General features: G+C 40.5%; 1 protein-coding gene across 4 annotated transcripts in view; it reads right to left on the reverse strand.

Moving 5' to 3' along the window:
* Positions 1-333: 333 nt before the first annotated feature.
* The window catches only part of kcnc3a (potassium voltage-gated channel, Shaw-related subfamily, member 3a), an 89,754-nt gene continuing 66,507 nt past the window's right edge, over positions 334-23,580 (reverse strand). For 2 of the 4 annotated variants that reach the window (XM_066641580.1, XM_066641579.1), the window contains exon 5: positions 14,163-14,624. In XM_066641580.1, the coding sequence (XP_066497677.1) occupies positions 14,461-14,624 (164 nt within the window). In that variant the 3' untranslated portion in view covers positions 14,163-14,460. Of the gene's footprint in view, positions 5,440-9,540; positions 12,214-14,162; positions 14,625-23,580 lie in introns of those variants that run through there. The other 2 variants (XM_066641583.1, XM_066641582.1) reach the window with 2 other exon arrangements.

Raw genomic sequence — 23,580 nt, forward strand, 5'->3', positions numbered from 1 at the left:
ACAGATACAAGGCAAATATTAGATGTCAATACTTCACATTTCTCGCTGATGACATATGGCAAATAAATAATAAAGGAAAACTTTGTAACGTTTTACCTTAAAATTACAGCTTTAAAATAACCGTGATGCTCCACTGACCTGTAATAGTGGGAAAAGAGCCTCTGTCATAGCTGCTCTGGGCTCAACACTGCAGAAACTGCACTATGTACCTTTTGGAAGAGGTTAGTACACCAGCTGCCTTACACTAGGGGGAGCTCCAGGAGCAAAAGGAATCCCCAAGTTTACCTTGTGTTCCTAAAAATGAAATACTGCTTTTGGTAAAGTTCATAGATCTATACAGTAGTCTTTATTAATAAAGTCTTTATTAAAACCTAGGACCCATTCATGACGTTTTCTCTTCCCTGTCTCTAATCTCCATGTACTACAGAGGGGTTAATAGAGCCTTTCCATAAAAATCCCTTCAATGCTGACCAGCTGTATGTTACCAATTTAGTCCATTTACAAATGTTTTCCTGTAATACTTTAATTCATTTTGGTTGTTTAGTTTTTGCCGAATTTCTTTTTTCACTACAGTTGTAAGAAAACCCAGAAATAAACAATTTAAAAAGTGGTTCTGAAACAGCCAGCACAGCACAGATGCTGACACATGGAGTTTGAGACCTAAAAATCATTTTGTTGCAAATAGATATGTAAATGATATGTAAATATAATTCTGAGCTATTGGATGAAAGAAAACAGGACACATATTGAAAATTTTGGCATGAGCTTTTATTATTTTTATAGATTTTTTAGGCTTTTCTTTTAAATTTCATTTTTCCCCTTTATTTTTGACCATTTTCAGGGTTATTTTTTCCTATTGGTAATGAAGACTTTATCAGGTAGGTTAGCATTCACCTTCAAACATTCATACCTTCAGTAGTATAATGTTTTAAGTCTCTGTTTTTCTTCAAACTGATCAATTATTACAGTTTATTTATTTTTTTTAATCTCTTTACATGTTTCAAAAATATAAAAGGTAAATAATAAACATTCCATTGAAATATATTTTATACAGTTCTGGGGGTTTTTTTTATTTGTTTTTTTTTTTTTTTTGTCATTTGTTGGTTTTTTTTTTTTCGATTGTTTTTTTGTATTGACATTAAAATTGTGTCCAGCATCGGTCTTAATAGCATAAACCATCCATTGTTTTAGTAACCATCTTGTTCTCGCTGCTCTCTCTTTGTCTTAGTTTGTATCATTAAGTGGTCAGTGAGGGTCAGATGGTCAGTTACCAACTATAATGGGATAGATATCTCTTATACAGCATTGAAAGTGCAGTGAACTCTCTTAATATAAACGTGCCAAAAATAATTGGATAATTCACTTTGAACTCCAGAAAGAATCGAAGGTAGGAGAGCAATGCTAGTTGCCCTAAAGTGCAATGTCTCTGACGAGCGTCAAATATATTTATATATCAATAATAATGAAATGAATTGTGATTTAAATGAAAACAAGATGCTGAATGAATTCAAGTAGCAGCTATAGGTGTCCACCACATCTCCCATGGAGAATGAATGGTCAGTAGTGAGTTGTGAGCAACATTCTGTCAGATTATCCGTTTTAATCTTTATCTTTATCTCTTACTGGACTGGAAAAGGCAATTCATATATCTCCACTTTTCTTCTAAGCAAGCGACAGACAGAGGGTCCAGGAGAAAAAGATGGTTACCTTGATCTGACCATTCACAATTAAGTTTTAAAGTCTTCTTTTTTTATCCCATGCATGCAGTATAATTCAACTTCAAACAATATGATAGAAAAACACAGGAACAAGGGATGCAAAAAAGAGCTTCTTTCTCAAAAATAGAGAAGGATGGCGCAGAGAACAGAGAGTGACAGTGAGAGAGAGAGAAATAAAGGGATGAGGAGGAATACATACAGGAAAGAGAAAGGGTGAAGACTTGATTCTGGCTTTGTTCTAATCCTCTCTGATATGTTCTGATATTTGGGTTTTCAAGTAAAAGTTATGCGAGTGTTGAGTTGTCAGTCATCATAAGGGGGGGGCTGGGGTGGGACAGGGTCGGGCAGTCTCACTCTGCACCTCCGAAATGCTGAACTTGAGCATCAAAATAAAAGGAAAATTAAAAAAAGAGAGCTCTATCTGATAGACTCACACATACACCAACACTTGCTCACTCACCCAAAGCTGCATGCGTCGACGCAGCTAAGTCAGCAGTGGCCAAAATAACATTAGAAGATCATTGATCTCTCAGGCAGGCTAGATATTCCGACTGATTGGGAATGAGATGGAAAGTGAGAGTAGGGTGGGATCGCACCAAATTATTGCTCCGACTGAATGGTGCCAACAGAATTTACCCCATGCAGTTGGTCTACTCTCTGAAGGACCACCTTCCTAAGGAGTAGTGCCTGGCTCACTCCTTGGTTCCAGGTCAGTTCCAGATAACAAAATATCTGATGACCTTTTATAGCTACACATTTTAATGTTTTAAAAACATGTTTCTATCAGCTCCTGTGGTTCTTCTGCTACTTACCAGCAAGGAGCCCAACGTATATATAAAAAAAAAAAAAAAATGAGTGGGAAAATCTAAACAGTGGATTCCTGCTCAGCTGCCCCCAAAGTTCCCGTCTCTGCTGACCCACTGCTTTGGGTAATGTGCAGCAGTGGCCTCTCTGGTTTGTGTAGCCCTTTTTGGCTAGACCTAGAGGTTCATCCGGCCTGTGTGCTGCCCTTCAATCAGAACACACAACCGTCGGCTCGCCGGCCTGAGTACCTGCCTGTGGGGATGACGTGTCTTGCAACAGTCTTGCATAGGTTCAGTAGTTGCTCAAGCTCCCTTTCCTGGCCTGGTCCTGGTTCTGTTGACATACGGGGATAAAGAGCAGCAATTCTCGTAAAAATGCCAAAACTCAAGCCCTAAATATACAAACTGATTGAGAACCGATTCAGACATGTCCCTGCTCTACAGCAACAGAAGCTGGAGTGAGTGCCCTGTGACTTTTGCTCACCTTCCAGTCTGCAACCTATCGAACCACGTTAAATAAGCAGAATCCATTTCGTGATACTTTCCCTTGGCCTTTAACCAAGAAGCTGCAAAGGAAGACTTGAAAAGCACCTTGGCTCAGTGCACAACGATGCGTTTGGGAATCTATAGGCCATTTTTTTGCTTGTAGACTGCCCTGAAGTGCACTGCAATATTTCCTCTGATGAAATACCAAAGAAAGTATAGGATGAACAAAAAGAACAAGGCTTCTCACAAGCTACATTTGCTTCATTCATTCATTCATTCATCCTGATCAGGGTCACGGTGGGTCCAGAGCCCACTCAGAATCAGAAACACATCACGGAGGGGTCCTACATTCGCTTCAGAAAATCATATATGATATCTATTTATGCATCTGTCTCTACTAAAACATACAGAGCCACACAGGCCAACTCCGGTAGACAGTGGTTGCTCCTATATTTATTATTACTGTTACTGAACCACTCATATCTCCTGAGACACCTGCTACATCATCTAGGAGCACCTGTACGCTCAATAACTAAGCACAAAGAGACTGTGATTCTTGGACAAGTTCTTGGACTAGTCGCTTCTGGATATGGAATGCAAAACGTAAAATGTCCTAAATCTTCTCAATAATCTCAGATCTCCAGGATGAAGCAGTCACCCCAGACCCTCACATATAACACCCTCTGTGCATCAGGCCTCTGAAGCAGCTGCAATGTGACTGCTGAGGTCAGCAAAGGCACAGACTGACCCCAAGAGTATGTAACGTCCAGTTCGGACGGCAGGATTCAGCAGCAGAACAAAGAGTCAGGAGCAGGGAGGAGCAGAGAGAGTGTAGCATGGTAACAGTAGGAGTTGAAATGGTCATTAATCTCACCGGTCAGCTAAGACTTCACTGGGGGGAATCTTATTTCTAATAAAGCATAGTTCTGAACGTGACTTGCAATCATATCTTTTTTTTTTTTTTCATTGTTCTTTTTCCTTTGTATTAAAAAAACAAACAAAATATAGAACATCTTTTTTTGTTTTAAATACAATAGTTTTTTTTCCTAAATTTTGTTGCATATAACATAAATCTGTATCGTTTTCCCATGATTTTGCTCTTTAGTAATTCCAAGCCCTCTTTTTCTTGGGGGGATGGGTGGGGTTCGGGGCTTGCAGAAGTCAAGTCATGCAGTTTTAGTCATGCTGGTAAACAAAGTCAGAAAAATGCATTTTCAATTTTTCATTCTTTTTCTTTTTTTTTTTCCTTCTCAAGTGTTTTGTGTAAAGTTCACTCAGCCTTGTTGAAAACCCCCTCCGGTCTTCCGTAGCTTCCACAATCGCTGTCTTGATGTGGAAAAACACTCCTGTCCTTTTCCCCGGATGATTTGCACTGTCCCGTTTATCCCAGACCCTCCCCACGGCCGCTGTGTCCCCCCTCGCTGTGTGAGCAGGACTTTTTCGCGGCTTTAGAAACATCTCCCATTTCTCCATCCTCACTTCTGTGGTCACTACTCTCTCTCCCCGTAGGTTTATTTAATTAGTTATTTTTTTATGTTATATTTCTTTCATGCCATGCAGTTCATCTACAGAGGAGGAGAAATGCTGAGACGTGGAGGGGGCATCGGAGTGGGAAGAGAGGAAGAGAAAGAACAAGAGGAAAGACTGAGCGAGTGGCTGAGGGTCCTCCCTCACGTCGTGCTCACGGTCATATGCCTGAGGGTCCGGTGAGAACTGATCTTGTCCCTCAGACAGGTTGTTGTTTTTGATGTTATTTGTCTGTCCATGTGTAGTGCAAGTGGAACCCAGGGTATTTGAGAGGACAGCAGAGGTATGGTAGACCACCATCATTGGATTGGAGTGCAGGCCAGTTTGGCGCCTTAAACAGCAAGTGTCTGGAAATCTGTAATGTTACAATTGCTGAGTTGTACTGGCCTTAGCTTGAGTGATAAGCTTAAATGCAAAGTGCAAAGCCAATGGGTCTAGTGTCTTAAAAATAAAAATGCAAACTAGTCCATTTAAAATGATTGTGTGCCCAGGTCAATCTCAGTCTCAATCCCTGGGCAGTTGGCTGCAAGGTAAAGCAGAGCTGTGTTGATATGCATGCGGAAAAGCACAGCTGGACAGAACCCATATTCCAGGTTTGGAAGACTGTGTAAAGTCCCACATCCTCCAGGCTTTATTAACGCAGCTGTGCTTGGGTCGATCCAGTCGAGGTAGCATCTATGAGCGGAGAGATGAGTGATCCTGTTTTTCATGACGTCTTACGAGCACCACCCTGTTCTCCTTTCCTCTCTCTCTCTCTCTCTCTCTCTCTCTCTTTTCCCTGTGGGTTCTCTCCATTTCTTGATGACTCTGGAAGTGGCCTCTTGATTTTCTATGCAGCGTGAGTGAGAGGGGGCAGGGAAGGGGGTCTTCTTTAGGGAGAAAGAGGTCAGTTCAGAAACTCAGCACTGTGGGAAACAGAGAGAGAGAGAGAGAGAGAGAGAGAGAGAGAGCAGAAAATGGAGGAACGTGAAATCAGAGAAAGGAAAAAGAAACTGAAACGGCACATTACTGGAGTGCCTATCTGAAGCCATTAAACTGTGAAAGCCAAAGTGGTGGTAAGCCAAGGACACATATTTATGAGCACAGCACACATTCACCCTTCACATGGATTAAGTTCATTTCTGCAAGTGACATTGTCCAAATTCCAGGTGAAACAACATAAAACAAACTCAAACTATTCATGAGAGCCCACCTTAGAGGAATGGTTCTGTGGAAAATCAACTTTGCAGAGTTTCCCAATGTCCCTAGATGTAGTTGGTCAGCAAAAACATTGTTAGCATCCACATAGCAATTCTTTAGTTTAGCACTGGAGCTACGAGGCTAATATAGATAATAAAATACATCTCCAAAACCTCTCTCAACCTGCTCGGTTAAAGTTTTACAGACTTGCTCATGTGGTTTAGGACGCAGTATGTCGAAAAGCTGATTTATGTTTCTGCCCGAATCATTGCACAGTCTGTAGCCTGTGCAAGTGCCCTGTGCTGCTGTGAGCGTTTATACTTGGGCCTTGCTGTGTCTGTGTCGCTCTGTGATTAGATCACCAAAATACTTGGTCTGAATTCCAAATATCTTTTTCCACCCTATGCAGTACACAATGCAGTGGTGTAGTAGTATTTGTTTTATAATTTGTAAAGTGCACTATGAAGGGAGTAGGGGGCTATTTGTGACAGAGCATAGTTTCCATGCTGTGTCAGAAAAAACAAATACAACACAGACACTTTTTTCACTTCCCTGCTCTTTGTAGGCAGTTTTCTTTTTCCTGGAGGCATCTGTATATTTCCCTCAAGTTATTCGACTATATTATTTGTTCCATGAGGTCCAAACAGGTGAAGAAATCTCTTGCTGTGAATCTCCTGCTTCTGGCAGCCTCTTTAGTGTGGAGAAGAGGAGTTCATATTTCTGGGCTTCCTCAGTTATCTCTTCCCAACATGATCCATGTTCATTGGACTGTGCACTATTCAGTCATTTACATCTACATCTGCGTCACTGTGACACGTAGTTACATTTCCGGGGAGCTGCGGATCAGGTTACCTCCTAGGATACGGCGTAGGCGTCTCAGATATGCGGGACCTATGCATTGGTTGTGCCGTAAATTCGATGCAGAATCATAAATTGTCCTATAGGATGTAGAGTGCCTAAACCATAGAGGCTGTTGCAGCATTAGAAACACTGTTAAACAGTGTATTTCAGTTAGGACGCTGCGTTAGCTTTTGTTGAACTAGAAACAACTCTGTTTACAGAGAACAGACCACTGAAAAAATTTCAAACCATTTCAACTTTAGTTTCAAAACACTTTTCAGATGCCGTGGGGGTATATCAACCAATAGAAATGTGAATGGGCAAAGTGTAAAACAACAGAAACGTGGATGGGGATTTCAGACTGTCCAACCCCATGGTACATGACTCCTAGAAGGAAAATATCTGCCTGTAAATGTGTATACTGCTCCATCCCTGCATCGCCAGGTGTGTAAGACACACTGGCTGTGAATATAACTACACTGTTTGTCTAAACACAGCTGTCAGTCATTTTGGGCAACAGATGCTGACAGAGGCATTACTAGGATATCACAATTGGGTGGGGATTATTTGTGTAAGCAACAATTACGGTCTACTTTAAATGTTAGGGCCGGGGGGGATGGGGGTGTACGTGATGATAACAAATGGGGGGTATCCGACAACGACTACAGTGAGTTTTCACTGGATGGGCAGATGATTCCTGTGATGATTCCAACCCAGCCGTAAACATGCCCCTGCATTCAAAATGGACTCTCTGAGCTTATAACGAGCTGGTGAATTTTTTAAATAAAAATATCTACTGTAGTGTCCATACACTTGCATGGCAACTGTTTCCTATATTAGTGTTAAGAGTGTTTATTTTTTAATATCGTACAAGTTTATGAAGACCTGGACATGATATGAGCAGGTTGAGAGAGGTTTTCGGGAAGACGTGGGTGAGTACTGTCTCGCTCGTAACGCCAGCACTGACCTAAGGAACAAAAGTATAGACACCAAACCTCTCAGCTGTGTGACCACATCTGGACAAAATAGAAAATCATAGAAATCTGATTTCTCACAGAATTGTTCCTTTAACATGTGCAGGAAAAAGCGGAAATAAAAAAGCTTGTACTGTAAATGTTAGAAACACTCACAGAAGCCTGTTTAGCACAGAGAAAGAGAAAAAATAACACATGCATAAAGCTCAAAAACTCTCTCTTACACATGTCTGTGTAGAGCACACACACACACACCCTCCAGTCTTTGAAGGCCACAAGATCTGCTTGACAAAGGTGGGTTAACATCATTTTTGAATCCGGAAAAACACAGTCACTGATTGGCCAAATGATTGCCATGTTGCAGGACTAGGGGCCTCTAGGACTGACCAGAAGGGAGCGAAAAAGGCTCAGTGAAGCCCCTTGACACCAACAACGAAAAGCGTGCATCCCAAAATGGCTCCCTATTCCCTATGAAGTGCAAAGTTTTGGACTTTGGAGAGACTTATAGAGCATTTTCTGCCCACGGCATAGGGAATAGAGAAACAAGTGCAGTGTTTGAGAATGACACACAGTGAGGAATGTGAATACAGCAGAAAAAGAAAGAGAACCAATTAAAACACACAATTAAAAGAAAGAAAGTTAAATTAGTTTACACAAAAAAAAAAAAAAAAAAAAAAAAAAAACACGACAAGCACACAGTTGAGCACGGTACATGGAGACACAGAGCAAAAGAACACGCACATGGAAGCAACACCAAACACTCATCCTTACACTGAGAAGCGAGCAGCTTCCTTCCTTCCTTTCCTCTTTTTCTTTCCTTTCGTTTCTTTCTTCCCCAAACTGTCCTCCTTTTCTCCATTTCTCAGGGGGGGGGGAGGGAGGGGAGGGGATATTTCTTCCTCTCTGTCGACAATCCTCTTTCCACACACACTCCTTTTTCCACACTCATACAATCTGTCCGTATTGCACTCGTTCATCTCGAGTCCTGTTTCCACGCTCATGTGACATGTATAATCCACATCATAGTTTCTGAAGTTCTGACACATCTTTCTTGTTTTTTATAACGATATATTCTCATCCAGGACATCGGAGAGCAGAAATAAAATCAATGAAATCCAAAGGAAAAGTAAAAGAAAATGTAGATCTGATTGTGAGGGAATGACTGAATGCTTACAGAGGAAAGAAAAAAAAAGTACAAGGACACTGTGGGCAAAAGGAAGACTTTGTTTTTGGTGATGAGGACGAATAACAGCACATTCATATTTCCAAGTGCACATGCGCCGACAGAAAAATCCATTTTCATTCATTTCCTCCCTTTCTCTCTCTCTCTTTTGTTCTGAATGACATCTTTTTTTTTTTTTTTTTTGGAAGACCCACAGAGAGTGAGAGATATACCTGAGTTGTGACAGGGGAGGAATATAGGTTGACAAGAGACAGAGAGGAGTATGAGTGACGAGTTTTGATCTATTTCAACCGAAACACATTCCCTGTCTTCTCTGCTGTATTCTAAAACCAAAGCCAAGGGGTGCACTGCAAAAATGATGCCATGGCAAGTGAAACCACCTTAAAACAACTGAATATAACTATTATTTCTCTATAGGAGATTGCTGTGCCAAAGTTAGAAGATTATTCAACATTTTAAACAGAAAGAGTGAAATTATTTTAAATAAATATTCATTCATTCATTAATTCATTCATTCATTATCTGTAACCGCTTATCGCAGTGGGTCCAGAGCCTACCTGGAATCATTGGGTGCAAGGCTGGAATACACACAGTCCTTCACACAGACATTCACACATTCACACACTCACATTTACGGACACTTTTGAGTCGTGATAAATATTATTAAACTTAACTATGAAATAGTAGCATAGTCTTCCAATAGTATTTCAAGCAGATAAAATCACTTTCAACAATTAAAAATGTCTAGAATCTAGAAATAAGTGGAATACTCTCACACCAATCTCATATCAAGAAATATTAGATAATTATTATATATAAATACAGTATAAATGACAGTTTATTATAATTATATTATAAACCAGAAGTAAGGTGTCATTTGCCATGGTATTTGCCCTGTGTAGCGACTGCTTACACTACAAGCATAATAAGCGAACAAACTAATAGGATGCAGCCCTTCTCTTTTGTGAGACGGGATGAAGATTTTCCTCCTGCTCTGCCCAGCCTAGCTCTACCCCTGGGAAATATAGCTACTATAGGCATATAGAAAAAACCACAAGATGCACAAGGATGCAGCACTAAGCATTCCAGTAGTATGCGAGGCAACATGCACTGCTGAGAGCAGTAGTAGCATCATCGTCACTGATTACTCTCCCTCCTAGAACAGATGTATCTTCTACAAAAAATGTTCTCTGGGTTAGTGAGAACACGAGTTGTCATCTTGGCCTCTGGCAGGAAAGGTCAGAGACTTTGAACTCCAAAAGAGTGATTGAAGGTCAAGCTAAATGACCTTAGGACAGGTAAACATTCATCTAATTCCACTAAAGTGACCAACAGTCTCTCTGCTTACCTAAAATAGCTTTTGCTACATCAATTTAGCCCTCGTTGTAGGCTCGAGTGATTCTGCTACTAGTATCCAATTGGTGGAGTATTGCCCCACCCCCCACCCCCCACTAACATGTATAAAGATGTAGCGGGTGCACACATGATCTCTTCCACATACTGAAGGAAGATCAGAGCTGGGTGGGATGGTAACAGGACACAATGGCAAACACTGAGACTGGACAAGAGGGTGGAGAAATCGGTCAGGAAGGAGAAGCACTGTTACAGCAACTGGGAAGAAGTGTGGGTCAGGTTTTCGTTTGGGAATGCATACGTGAAAGGAAGGAGGAGTGGAGTTTTCTGTTTTAGATTAGTTCACAGTTACAGCTTCTTTTTGCATATATCTGATAAGCACTGGGCTTTCAGAATAGTTCTCTGTGAAAAGATGAAAAAAAAAAAGAATAAATCATGAAGTGATTAACAAGACCACTGAGTACTAACAAGAGAAAAAAAATAAAAAGAAACAAAAACAGCATGTTTACAGAGTTCAGTCATAGCCCCAAATAAAAACAACCCCGTTTTACAGTTACAATGGTCTCTGCCACCCAATAGCATCTTAGCATGCACAACTAAGCCCCTCCCCTTCAGCAGTTTAGGAGTTTAGTCAGAACAGCAAAAAAAGATTGGCCACAAAACACCAATCTGCTTTTTTGTTTGTTTGTCATTTTCAAAAACCTGACATGCAATTTGTTAATATGTATGTGCATATGAATATTCATCCATCCATATGTACACACCCATATGAATATACACATACATAAAGCTTTAGATAAAATCAGTTCTCTTATCAAAACATACTTTTTAAGGATCTTATAGACAGGTTCCTTATTGCTCGCAAAAGGGAGAAAACCATGCATTCATGAAGTACAAAGTCATTCTTTAAAACTGTACACATTGTTGAGACCTGTCGAAGGCCTGAGAACAGGGGCAGGAATGGAGAGATGAAGTGGATAAGGTAAGGAAGAAAAACAGAGAGGTCTGATATGGAGTGAGCTTAATCTGAACAGCAGGGACATGATTAGCTACACTGCTAACTTGCTAAGTGTCTCTATTCTGGTTCTTCATCCCTGTTCGTTCTATCTGTTAAGCTTTTTAAGTTACTCTGCAGTGGACGCATGTGAATGTGCACATCCTTAATGTATAAAGGTACCCAGAGAATAAGAATCTGAATGTACAGCTGACAATAACAAAGGCTGATCTTCAGCTAACAGTTTAATTAACTCAGCTACTGTTTTTAGCTCTCAGTGCTATGCTCTCTTATTCGCTCACTCTGGTGATCACAATGGTCTGAGGATTCCCTTCAAAGAGACTGATGCAGCTGCATCAAGTAAAGCTACACTGATCACTGCAAACATAGATTATCTATGGCCTGAGGTTTTATAAAGTTGTATGTAGTCTAGGGTCAGAGAAGTGAGCCTTAGCCTTCTCTAATAACAGATCGTAGTTGGGACACTGTTCATGACTGATTGTTAAGCTCTGTATATCTGTACACAAAGTTTTTCAACTCTGACTCCAGTCTCTGTTTCTTCATGCATGAGAAGTGAAAGGACTTCAAATAAAATGTGGGACATACATGACAATAGCAAATAATAGAAACCCCTCGCTATACATATGCTAGCAGCGAAATGACTAAAATATTCATAAATACAAAAATAAATTCACACAGCTCCATTTACATATACAGCATTAGAAATGGTTGCCTAGAAAGGCATCAATGATTAACACAAGGATAAAAAATGCTTCTGCTGCAAGGTGACCAATAAAATGTCTTTACAATCACAAAGCGAGCTAAACTTTTTTCATCTGTATTGTTCAGTTACAGGTTTGTTGTTGTCTCTTCATGTTCATCTTCACAGACTTTGAAATGGAGGAAAAAAAACCCAAAACAAAACAAGCTGCCATTGCAGTGAAGGTTTCTCTAAGGAGTGTGGACACAGTCTTAGATCTGAGCACCACAGTCACAGACGTGCAGCAGATCAATGTGATCAAAATACTTCCCTTTCTCTCATTCTTTTCTTATCTCTCACTTTCTTTATGTCACTCTTTTCTCGTTTAGCGATCCTTTCGATTTTTTTCTTCTCCTACTGACTGCTGTCAGTCCAGCATCCATTCAACGTTCCCTCCTTTTTTATGGAATGGGAAGATCAGCATCCAAGAGACAGAGCAAGTCAAAAAGAAATGGAGGGAAAAGGGGAAGAAAGAACAAGGGAGGAAATAAATAAAAAAAAGAGAGGAATCAAGAAGGAAAATAAAGATTGAACTTAAAATCTACTGCATTCAAAATGGTCAGAATCACACTATCTATGAGTGGGACGTTTGGCCCTAATGTGGGGATGAATAATGATGAGGAGGAAGAGAAAGACAATGAAGGGAGCTGGTGGGATGCTTCCTTTGATGGGGAACCCTAGAAGCCACTGTCCAGTTCACAAAGGAGGGAAGATTCTAGTTCAGCTCCACACTTGATATGTCATATTTATGCGAGAATGACCTAGGAAGAAGAGATTAAGACATTTCCTTCATGCACTAGTATATAAAAGAGGGGGAGGGGTCCTGAAGCAGTGCAGAAGATCATAGGCCCTTGAGAAGATGGCTCCTCTTTTTTCCTGGTTCTCTGTCCATAACAATAACAGAGTGGTCTTGTTTTTTTTTTGTTGTTTTTTTTTTCATCTCATGAAGGAGGGCCAATCCAAGTCTCAAAGCAGTCTTAAGAGCAAGAGCTAAATAGCAGATATACATATATCTACCTGATATCTGATAAGGTCCTCTCTGAACCTCCACCCAAAGAGATTTCCACCCAAATCCCTACCCCTATCTACAGTCCCTATTGCCTTGTATAAAAATAGTCCACGTATTTCTTCAAATAATGTCCATACATCGCTTCTTTTTTTAAAATTTCATAGGACTGACTTTTGTTTTAAGCATCCAGTTCTAGCTTCTATGATGCGGTCATAAGAGTCTGTAGAGTCTGTATTGCACAAATGTGATTTCAGTGTCTTCCACTGTTCTCAAACTGATAACACTCATCATGATAATGATAATAACAATGTTCACGGTAACAATCAATAAGTAACAAAAATCCTGACTGATGAATAAGTGTCCTTGCGTACATGGGTAGCATAGACCACTACAATAAAAAGCTATACTAATTGTTGCTGATGTTTAGAAGTCGAGTGGTTAAAGGGGAATCTCCTTTATGTTCTTTAGTTATGCACTACTTGCTTCTTCTCTGTGGTGTATTCTGGCATGCACTACAACTACTGAGTTTTCTAAGACCTGTGACTGCATCATTCCAAGCTTTGCTATCAGGCAAGTTCGCTTCAAGGCCTACAGTGGTGCATCAGGGCTCTCAGTTTTTGTTCCTCGAGTCTACTGCATCATGGTGTATGTTCTCTATAATTCCAGCAATCAGGCAAGAGATGCCACCTACTGTCTCACTAAGTGGGTAAATGTTCTAATTGATCATATTAGTAACCTACAGAATGCTCATCACTGAGCAATGATCGATGTTTTTTTTTTTTTTTATGTGATGGTGTTTACAGTTCCAATAAGGCATAACATTGCTGAATTCAAACAGCACATACATTTCTATAGTTGCCAGTCAGAAATATTGCCTGAAGCTGTGTATGAGAGAGTTCAGTTACTGAGAAAGCTCTGCGGAATCTTTTAATTGCTTTAGCACTTTGAGTCAGGAACCATTCCCAAATCCATGTAAAGGCAAGACATAGTGAACACCGTTTTCTACCTAACCAAACCTGATCCTTATAACTCAACTAATTTAACACAACATAATCCCTACTATCCCCTCAGTTTAACCCACTCAACCCCAGTATAATGCAAACCAAACCTCACTAACTTCATTCTATTCAAGTCCTAATCCAGTAAATCCCAACCCAACACTACAAACCAAATTAATCCCAATTCCACAAACCAGGTCCAACCCAACCCTACAAAACCAGTTTAACACAATCCAACCCAGTCTCATTAATTCAATGTAATTTAACCTCCCTGAAACCTGACCCAACTAACACAATACCATAATCCCATAAACCCAGTTCAACCCTTCCATCCTACTAATCCAGTCCAACCCAATTCCACCCTCAGATCTAATCCAACCGTATCCAAACCCAATTCAATCCCAACCCAATCCAAATGTATCCACATCCCTAACCCAAACCAACCCAGTACAACACTGACCACCCTACCCACCAAAGTCCAGTCAAAGCTTTAGCAACTGTGCTGCATTGTGAAGAGTTATTATCATTATCACTTGTTAATAATGTTGTCTCATGGTGTAATTGTGGCCTATCTCTCAAGGGATGATTCTAGTTGGTGTGGTTTGTCTTTTCATCTACACATCCTTTATCGCTGCATTACAAAATGGAAGGAATTGGGGAACGGCATCGGCGAAGGGGGCCAGGAGATTCATAGGGTTCGTAGGGGGAGCTGTTGATGGGGGTAACGGGTGTCAGTCGCAGGGGAGCCCCCGTCATCCCTGATATGTTATTCAGGCTTCGGGACTTCTCATAGCCAGTGGCTAGAGCAGAAGATGGTGTAAGTGGACATTACAGATGCCATTCCAGAGACCACAGGCATTTGGGTGATTTCAGGGAGGGTGGTTTATGTTTTTAGGAGGAGATGATTTTTTAGGGAAATGGACAGGTTTAGATGTAGTGGTTAGATGTCAGGAAGATTGAGCATGAGAAGTAAGAAATGGGACAGTGAATGTTTCAGAAGTCATCAGGTAAAGGGGGTTTGAAAAGGTGGTCGGAGGAGGGTCAGACAATCACCAAGAAATAAGATTATAAAGAATATAGCAAACAAGAAAGGGAAAAATAAAATCAAATAAAATATTGAAACAAGTGTATATGAAACACAAAGGCAGACAGACAGACAGAGACAGACAGACAGAGACAGAGACAAGGACAAAACAGGAAAATGAGAATTATGAAATATGTCATTAAAATTCGTGTTTTCAAATGCCACATAAGTATTTTTTTTAAACAGCTCCCACTAGTGGCAGCCACATACAGTTGTGATGAAGGTAGGGCACTTGTGGAGCAGGTGGATGAAGCACCTGATGTGTAACTCGAGAAATGTCTTGTGCTCAAGAGGGGGGAAAAACAGCGAGTTGAGCATCCAGGTGTTTGATCCAGTCTCGGACAGGACACAACCGCACGGGTCAGACAGACAGCAGCCGGAGAGCTCTGTCCAATCAAAGCACTGAGGCAGGCAGCCTCTTATCTGGCGCTCTGGACCAAGTGAAACTTTCTGGTATTTCAAAACAACTCCTTCTGTAGTCTTAACCCTTAATAGGGTTTGATTAGAGTTTTTAGATACTGAACTTTCCAATGAATTCAAAATATTTGCATCTGTATAAGGAGAGAACTACGGAACAAAACAAGCTTCACGTGGTCCAAAAACACCTGGGAACTTTCCTTCCACATCCATTTCCTAGGATTTCCAAGTGATGTCATTGATAATCTACACTTTCTATAGAATACTGGACTGATAATTGGCTACTTTGATAATGCTAGATTCAATGGTGTGTGTGTGTGTGTGTATATATATATATATATATATATATATACATATATATATATATATATATGTTTTTTTTTATTATTACAGTGAAAATATACAACATATGTACACACACACATTACTACCATTTCTTTGTTTCTACACTCACTGTCCATTAACTGTATACATATAGTTTGGCACTTTGTAGTTCTACAATTTCAGACTGTAGTCCATCTGTTGCTCAACGCCCTGCTCTTCAATGGTCAGGCCCCCACAGGGCCACCCAGCAGCACTGCTGTGTCTGATCCACTCATACCACCACAACACCCACTAACACACCACCACCATGTCAGTTTCACTGCAGCGCTCAGAAAGATCCCCCACCCACATCATAGCTGCTCTGTGGTGGTCCTGTTCATTGAAGATTTGTGAAAGGGGGCAAAAAAGTATGCAGAGCTACAGATATACTGAAGTTTGTAACTGTAGAAGTACCCAGTGCTCCTGTATGGTCAGAATGGGGAGTGAGTGTAGAACTAGGAGGTGGCAGTAATGATGGCTGAACTACTACTGAATCCAGCTTCATCAATTCATTAAATGCCTTTATGGAATGATCAATTTTAGTTTCAATGTCTTCACACACCCATGTGACTGATAATAGAGTGTCGATATCTTGTCTGGACGTGGTCAATGCACACATGGTCTTCACTGGGAGTGGATGAGGAAGGAAAAGCAGCAGTATTACATCATAGACACCCCCTTATAGACACAAGAGAACTCCCCCCACACTGACACATCCGCCATGAGCAAAAATTCATTAAACAACTTTTTTTGAAATAAGAAAAGAAAAAGAAAATCTCATTAGGAAGAAGAACGGTAGCTATTTGGAAAGTCCTTCTGTCCGTTTGTCAGCCATTCTGTCTTTTCTTCAGTCCATGGAGTGACGCAGGTGTGTGTGTGTGTGTGTGTGTTTGTGTGTGTGTCTGCTTCTGGGACAGAGTGGGCGCTGCACCAATGACTGTCACCCAAACTCCTACACTAATGTGTCGCCTATAGGAGCCAGGCAATGAGGCATGCTGGGTAACAGCAGACAGATCTGGGTCAGCATGTTCCTTAGCCCTGACCAGTTATGATGTGAGGTTGATGTTAGTGTGTGGTGGAGGTGTAGTCCCACAGTGGGTAGTTTGGTATGAGGTCTAAGGTACAGCAGCAGAGTCTTGCAGCTGATTCATGCCATTTGAACATGTGTGTGTTTTGGGGGTTGGGTGTTCACTGTGAATCTGTTGTTAAACTCAATGAGATTTTGGCATAGAACAGATACAGCAACATGGAAATGGCCATTTTGCTTACTTAAGAGGTGTTGGAGATTATATGGGTCAAATTAAGATATGTAACCCTTACTGACTAATACACATGCCTCTAATTAAGCTTTATTATTTCTTGGTTATACTTTTAAAACACATTTCCTCTGTTATGTCCTAGTATGTATTTTGCAGAGGCATGTTCTACCAGCTAAAGCTGACTGCCCACCTTTGATTATAAATATCAGCAAAAATGTCAATCAGAAATTAGTGTGACCATATATGGGGCTTTTCACTGTGTGGTACCTGCTCTACTTCACTCTACCCAGCACTACTTGCTTGGTCCATGGTTGGTTTTCTATTATAAAGCCCGAAAATTAGCTGGTAATTTCACAAAAAGGTGTTTCTAATAGGAACCACAGGCTTTGGAAAATGCAACAATGGTCCTAAGTGTGTGTAGGGCATAACATTAATGCAGAGAGCTTCCTCTCTGCCTGGCTGCATTCTCTCCCTCTCTCTGTACATACCCAGCATCCAGGCGCTGCGCATGAATCAGTAATGACATGATTTTGAGCTCCAGTAAGCTTCCCTCTCTCTCGAAGAAATGGGTAGTATGTGTGAGTGAGTGAGTTAGTAATGAAACATAACTGACCCAGAGAGCAGCATGAATATCTCTAACTAGGGGTGCACGTTTGACCAGGAACTAACTAATCTGTTTAACAATATTTTGCCATACATAAAAGGAGTCAGTGAAGTACACTCCATGTAAAGTCATCCCAAACTGCCATAAAAATTTATGATCAGTGCATCCCAATCTATAATGGTTGTTCTAGCTGCTGGGAAACCCAGTGTTTGCTGCCAGATGATCCAGAATGCCTCAGAGAGCCCCAGCAAACAGATCATGCAGCAAGAGCCATAATGAGCAAGAGGAGCAGAAAACAAGGGTAAAATTGAAGAAACCTGTTCCCCTAAAGTTGTTTTCACCTTGCCCTTATCAGGAACTCTGGGTCTAAGGTGTTTCTGCAGAACTGTGGTTTTTAAAACACCATTCACATTTTTCTCAGAGAAAAACCTGGATTAGGCCATGAGGCTAATCACACAGTGATAGTACCTAAATGTTTTGGGAATTCTGAGAAGCTAGAACAATCTCATTCACAATACAGTTTTCAACCTGATGGGCACTCGGTGCAATAAGCATCACACCAATGCACACAAACCCTCACACACATGACATTTGCCTGTTTTGTAAGAGGTTACGGATGACAGTGAATAAATTCTAATTGAAAGAACACCTAAAGCCACTGCCCACTCATTATTATAAATGAGTAAATAGTGTATAAATAAGTATATAAAATATATAAAACACTCCAAAATCTCCTGTGCTCTATGCTGCTCGAGTGCAGCAAACACTCTGTAGAAAGTGCCACCTGCTGAAAGAAACCCATCAGGGGCAGGCAGAGCCAGGGCCCACATTCCATTCTCAATACCAGAATCTCAGCAATGCACCAGTAGTAATATTAAGGGCAGGGTGTTTAAGGCAACTCACTCGTCCAGTTTCGGTTTAAGTTCAGATGCAAGAGTTTATCGCTGAAGAGATATGTAAAATGTACCATTATAACTGCCTCCCCGATAAAATCATCCAATCCCAACAGGGCTTTAGCAGTGTCTTTATTGAGGGGAGTGACGTAAATATATCACTAATCTGATTGGTTCTGTGGCAGACCAGACGTTACAGGAGCCACTAAAAACCAACGGAAGGAAACGGAGAGAAAATAATTTAAATATCTCAAATGTGTCATTCTCTATGAACAAATGCATGAAAATGAGTGGACTGAGGCTTTAAGATAAAGTAAAATATCCTGGTCTAAATGCTTTAAAAAGTATACCAGTGACTGTAACTTTCTTTATCTTACACAAACACACCTCTTTGGTGCTTTTACACAGCAGAGAACATGGAAGGCAAAGCGTCTTAACGACTCTCACCCGAAGTGATCCCATTGCAGGTGCAGGAGTATCACTGCAGGCCATTGTATTAAGAGCTCATAGCTAGGTGCCTCAGAAGCTCTGTCATGCAGTCAAGCTGACCTCTGTCTAAATTTGTTTGGACAGCTATCTTCTGGTATGCATACGTACCTCAGGTCAGACTTTAGTAACACTACGGGGGCTGTAGGGCCGGCCTGAGGGTGGGATGGGAGATGGAACAGTGAGGTGTAAATATTAGACCTGGTACAATCCTGAACTGAAAATGAATACAGCACGAATCAGTACAGCCCACTGTCTTTTCTGAGCAGCAGTATGTAATGCTCCCAAAACATGCCTTTGGCTCTGGAAATGGAAAAGACTACATTCCATTAAATTACACCCTGAAGAGAGTAAAGATACACTAATAAAGAGGGTCTACATTTCCGTGGCCCAGATTAGCTTCCAGTTTTTTGGAGGTGCATTAAATCGAACAATTGGAGCATGAAATCTACAGTGTTTCAGTAGCGAGTACTCACAGGTTGATTATTCCTTCAACAGCAGATAAGTCTCTAGCCTTCGGCTTTGGTTAACTAATAGAATCCAGGTTAATATTTGAAATATCCAACAGTGGATATTTGTTCTCTGTCGTAACTTAAGACACAGACTTGAGCATGCCATGATACAAAAAACAACAGAATAAAAAGTCAGAGATGCGGGAACAGGGAAAAGATTTCAGGAATATTTAACTGTCAATTATAAATTTAAAAATAATCAAAAGAATAGAAAAACAAAACTTCAAAGGTCATTTCCATAATGTTCAAGTCGTCAAGTTGTTTTATCCCCAAAATAAATAAATAAATAAGTTATTTTGGGACCACTAATTTGTACGAAATTATGAATATATAATTTCAATTATATAAAGTTAAACTTTATACTGTGTATTCTAGTCATGTTACTTGTGCAACTTTTCTAATACAGTGTTAATATATATAGTGTAAGATAGATCATTCATTCATTCATTGTCTGTAAGCGCTTATCCATTTCAGGGTGGCAGTGGGTCCGAAGCCTACACGAAATCACTGGGCACAAGGCAGGAACACACCCTGCCTGAGGTCTGTTTGTTAATTTATATTAATGACTATTATTTTTAGAATTTGTTTAGGCAGCTCTCAGAAATGCACTTCAATAGTATTAGAACAGTGTCAAAAATAACATGATTACGTATACTTTAAGTGTAATTTAATATAATTTAAATTAGGTGTTACTGTGGTTGTGATTTAATGCAAATTAGTGGTTCCAAAAACATATAATTTACATTGACTTTCACAAGGGAAACAAAAAAGGAATGCGTTTTTATGCTACTGTACACATCTTATAAACATATGCTTAAAATCTCAGCACTTTCCCGCGTCCCTGCACACTGAAAATGACTTTGCAGACCAATGCACAAACACAAAAGCATTACAAATACTGACATAACAAAGTGAAGAGGTTCAATGGAGTGACAACACTAGTGCAATGAACTACTACATAAAGTTTTATAAGGGACACAACCGTTACAGACGTCTGAAAAGAAAATACATTGAAGTTGTTACAAATCATGTATGATTACTGCATACATGAGACAGACAGAAGGTGATCATGAAAGGAAAGTACACCCGCACACAAACATACACACAATAAAAAAAAACACCCACAAGCTTATTATCTGCCTAAAAATAAAGCACTCCATACATCTTCGTCCTGACCCAACGGTGCCCTCTGCATCACCAAACACGAATAAATATCCTACACCTGGCATACTGAAGCACGTAAAGACATTACATGCCCAATTCATGTCAAGCCAGTACAGTCAGTTTAAGACACAAGGCTATCAGAGACCCAATGACCCTTAGCAAGTATGGGCCACTATCATCTATCATTCTTTAGTTGGTACCATGCCCGTATAAAGGTTTTGCAGGTATACATTGGATTACTGTATGATATTAATAAGTGGCATTTGTGATATTGCATCCTGTGGTGCACAAAAAAGTTTAATGGGGTTCAGCTATTCAAACTCTAGCCACCACTGCTGAAGTATCTTAAAGGAGGAATATCCTTTCCTTGTTCAGTGCACGTGTACACTGAGCATATGTAGAGCCTACCAACCCAAAACCTGTGAAACAAGGCCAAACAGTCCGTTTTTGTACGTACCCAATGCTAAGAATTGTGAAGAGTGTCTCCTATCACAGCGCTAGACCAGTGTTTATGTGAGAGCACAAAGATGAGGTTAAATTGACCAACACAAACATAACGGATGAGAAATAAACAAACTGAGAACAGAGAAAAAAAGAGAACCAAGCAAAAACGGCTAAAAAACAGAGGTTCTGCTCCTCACTTCTGGGCTCTCTTGCTGAAGTGAGCTGTGGCTCATAGTCATTTAAAGGGACAGGTGCTGAAACCAGCCGTTTGAACAGGGATGTTTAAACAGGGGAGAACACTGCTGAGGAGTTTAATCCCTGTGGAATTTCAACCAAAACAGGTCAGACATTTCATTATGACCCAGAACTGCGTTCACTTGTGGAAGTTGGGGAGTATGTTCCCTGTAACTTTAACCTCATTAGGTCTGTGGGGGTTATTTTGGTGAAGTTATGATATCAGTTTAACATGCTGCAATGTCAGATGGCTTGTAGCAATATTCTTACATCGACTCCTTACAAGTGATATTGAGAGGGGAATACATCTGCTTTGGAACGATTTGTTTACCACAAAGTGCTGTTCTTTTTTGTTTTATTTTGTGCTTTGTTTTTGAAAATTCCATTCATTTTGTTGTAGAAAATTCCAGCTTAGACCCTAATCATCTAATGTGGGCATGACCTGACTACAGACTGACAACATAACTTCAGTGGTGCACCCATAAATATTTGCTGTATCCCACCAATCAACAGCCAGCCTGGGTGAGGGAACGGGCGGGGTCAGTGTTGGAGATTTTTGCTGGCTCTCTGCCTGGAGAACACATGTTTCTGCAGCGCTGATTAAAACTGCATAATGGACGCCACGCTGAGAGCAGCAGCTACTGCCAGTCTCCAGACTTTGTTGTGATTTACCTCTGCCTGGTGCGATCCAGCCTCAGTCCACCCCCTACAGCCACGCTCAGTGTCGGCTCAGTGTGATTTCTAGGGGTGTAAATGTCTAGAAAATGTTTGGAAAAAACTTTAGGGCTTTGTTAAACCTCTAATTTTACAATGATTCAGTGAGAATTAGACTGATCTATTGATAAACTGTGGGGACATGGACAATGATCTTCTGAATATCTCACTTCACTGGATATAATATCATTTATTCTAAATCAATGCAGTTGATTGCATTGTTCAAAAAAAAAAAGAAAAAAAGAAAAGAAAATCAACAAAACATATTTGTTCGGTGTCAACTACTGCATACAGCTATCCCTCTTGGACTGAAGGGTGTGGGATTTGAGCCTACAGCAGCACTGGAGGTGAACTGGACCACTAGGCCTCCCCCCTCTCTCCCTCCCTCCCACCTTCACCAGGGCAGTGACCTGAGCAAAATGAGTACCCTGACCTCCCTGCTGCCACAGCACCAGGGCATTCAGCCTGAGCCATTGCAAAAAACACCTCACTGCACTGCAGTCACCGTCCCTCCTCCAGCCATTTTCATGTTATAGGGGAAATTGTCCTCAAAAAGGTTAAGAAGGCGTTATTACATTTTGATGCTATCCCATTTCAGTTATAAATGTAGATCACTTAATGCAAATGATTGTACATCACTTACTGCTGAAGACAACCAAAGTATATCATAACTATATTCATATTTTCCTCCTGCAGCTCACTGAAAAGAGCAGAGAAATTAGGTGTGTATTTGTGTCTGTAAACTGAACGTAGAGCAGCCTAATAAAAAAAAAGGCTTGATCTCTGAAACAGAACAGTACTTCGTAGTGATTTTAATTTGATTTAAAAGTGGACCACCTGACATTGCCTTAACCAAGCAGACTTTAAAATTTTGATAATGTTAACTGGAGTTTAATGGGATTAAATAAAAAACATTTTAAAAATTATAATAAAAAAAAATTACTCCATAATTCTAATTATAATAATGCCTTTTACATTCAATAAGGAATGTTTTTAAACCTCAAGAGTATGTTTTTATTCATGCTTCTATTACTGAAATCCTCCAGTATTATAATGAGTGTGAAATGTCTACAGGATATCTGATCTCAATAAATATAATGGGGAGTTTCAGACTGGCCACAGCCATCTAAGTAAATTTGGAAGAGCTTTAGAGTCCTTGGGCCGTGTGTGACAACGATGATTGCTAAAGGCTGTGGGAGAACTGATAATGAATAGGTTTAAGACACAACTGGCCCCGGGGTTACAGCAATGATTCAGAAAATCGGTTGGGGGAAAATCAATGCGGGATCATTACCAGCGCAGGCCAGGAATGAACAGATTGGAGAAATAAAGGGAGGTAGAGAGAGAGAGAGAGATATGACTGCGGCCCGCAGTGCTGCATTTCTCCATCGCTGGAAGACAAAGGGCCAGGGAGGAAATTGACTACAGTGCACTGAGGCAGCGTGCGGTGGCCAGCGGCCAGACTGCAGATTCAGCTCCAAACCAGAACGAGATGGTCAGCTCTATCAACTTCACGCGGTCAGAGAGCGGCCAGTGGATCGGGTTCTCCATCACAGCGCTCATTGTGCTGAGGTCCAGGCAA

This window comes from Hoplias malabaricus, chromosome 13 (assembly GCF_029633855.1).
Source record: "Hoplias malabaricus isolate fHopMal1 chromosome 13, fHopMal1.hap1, whole genome shotgun sequence".
In the NCBI taxonomy this organism is placed as follows: Eukaryota; Metazoa; Chordata; class Actinopteri; order Characiformes; family Erythrinidae; genus Hoplias; species Hoplias malabaricus.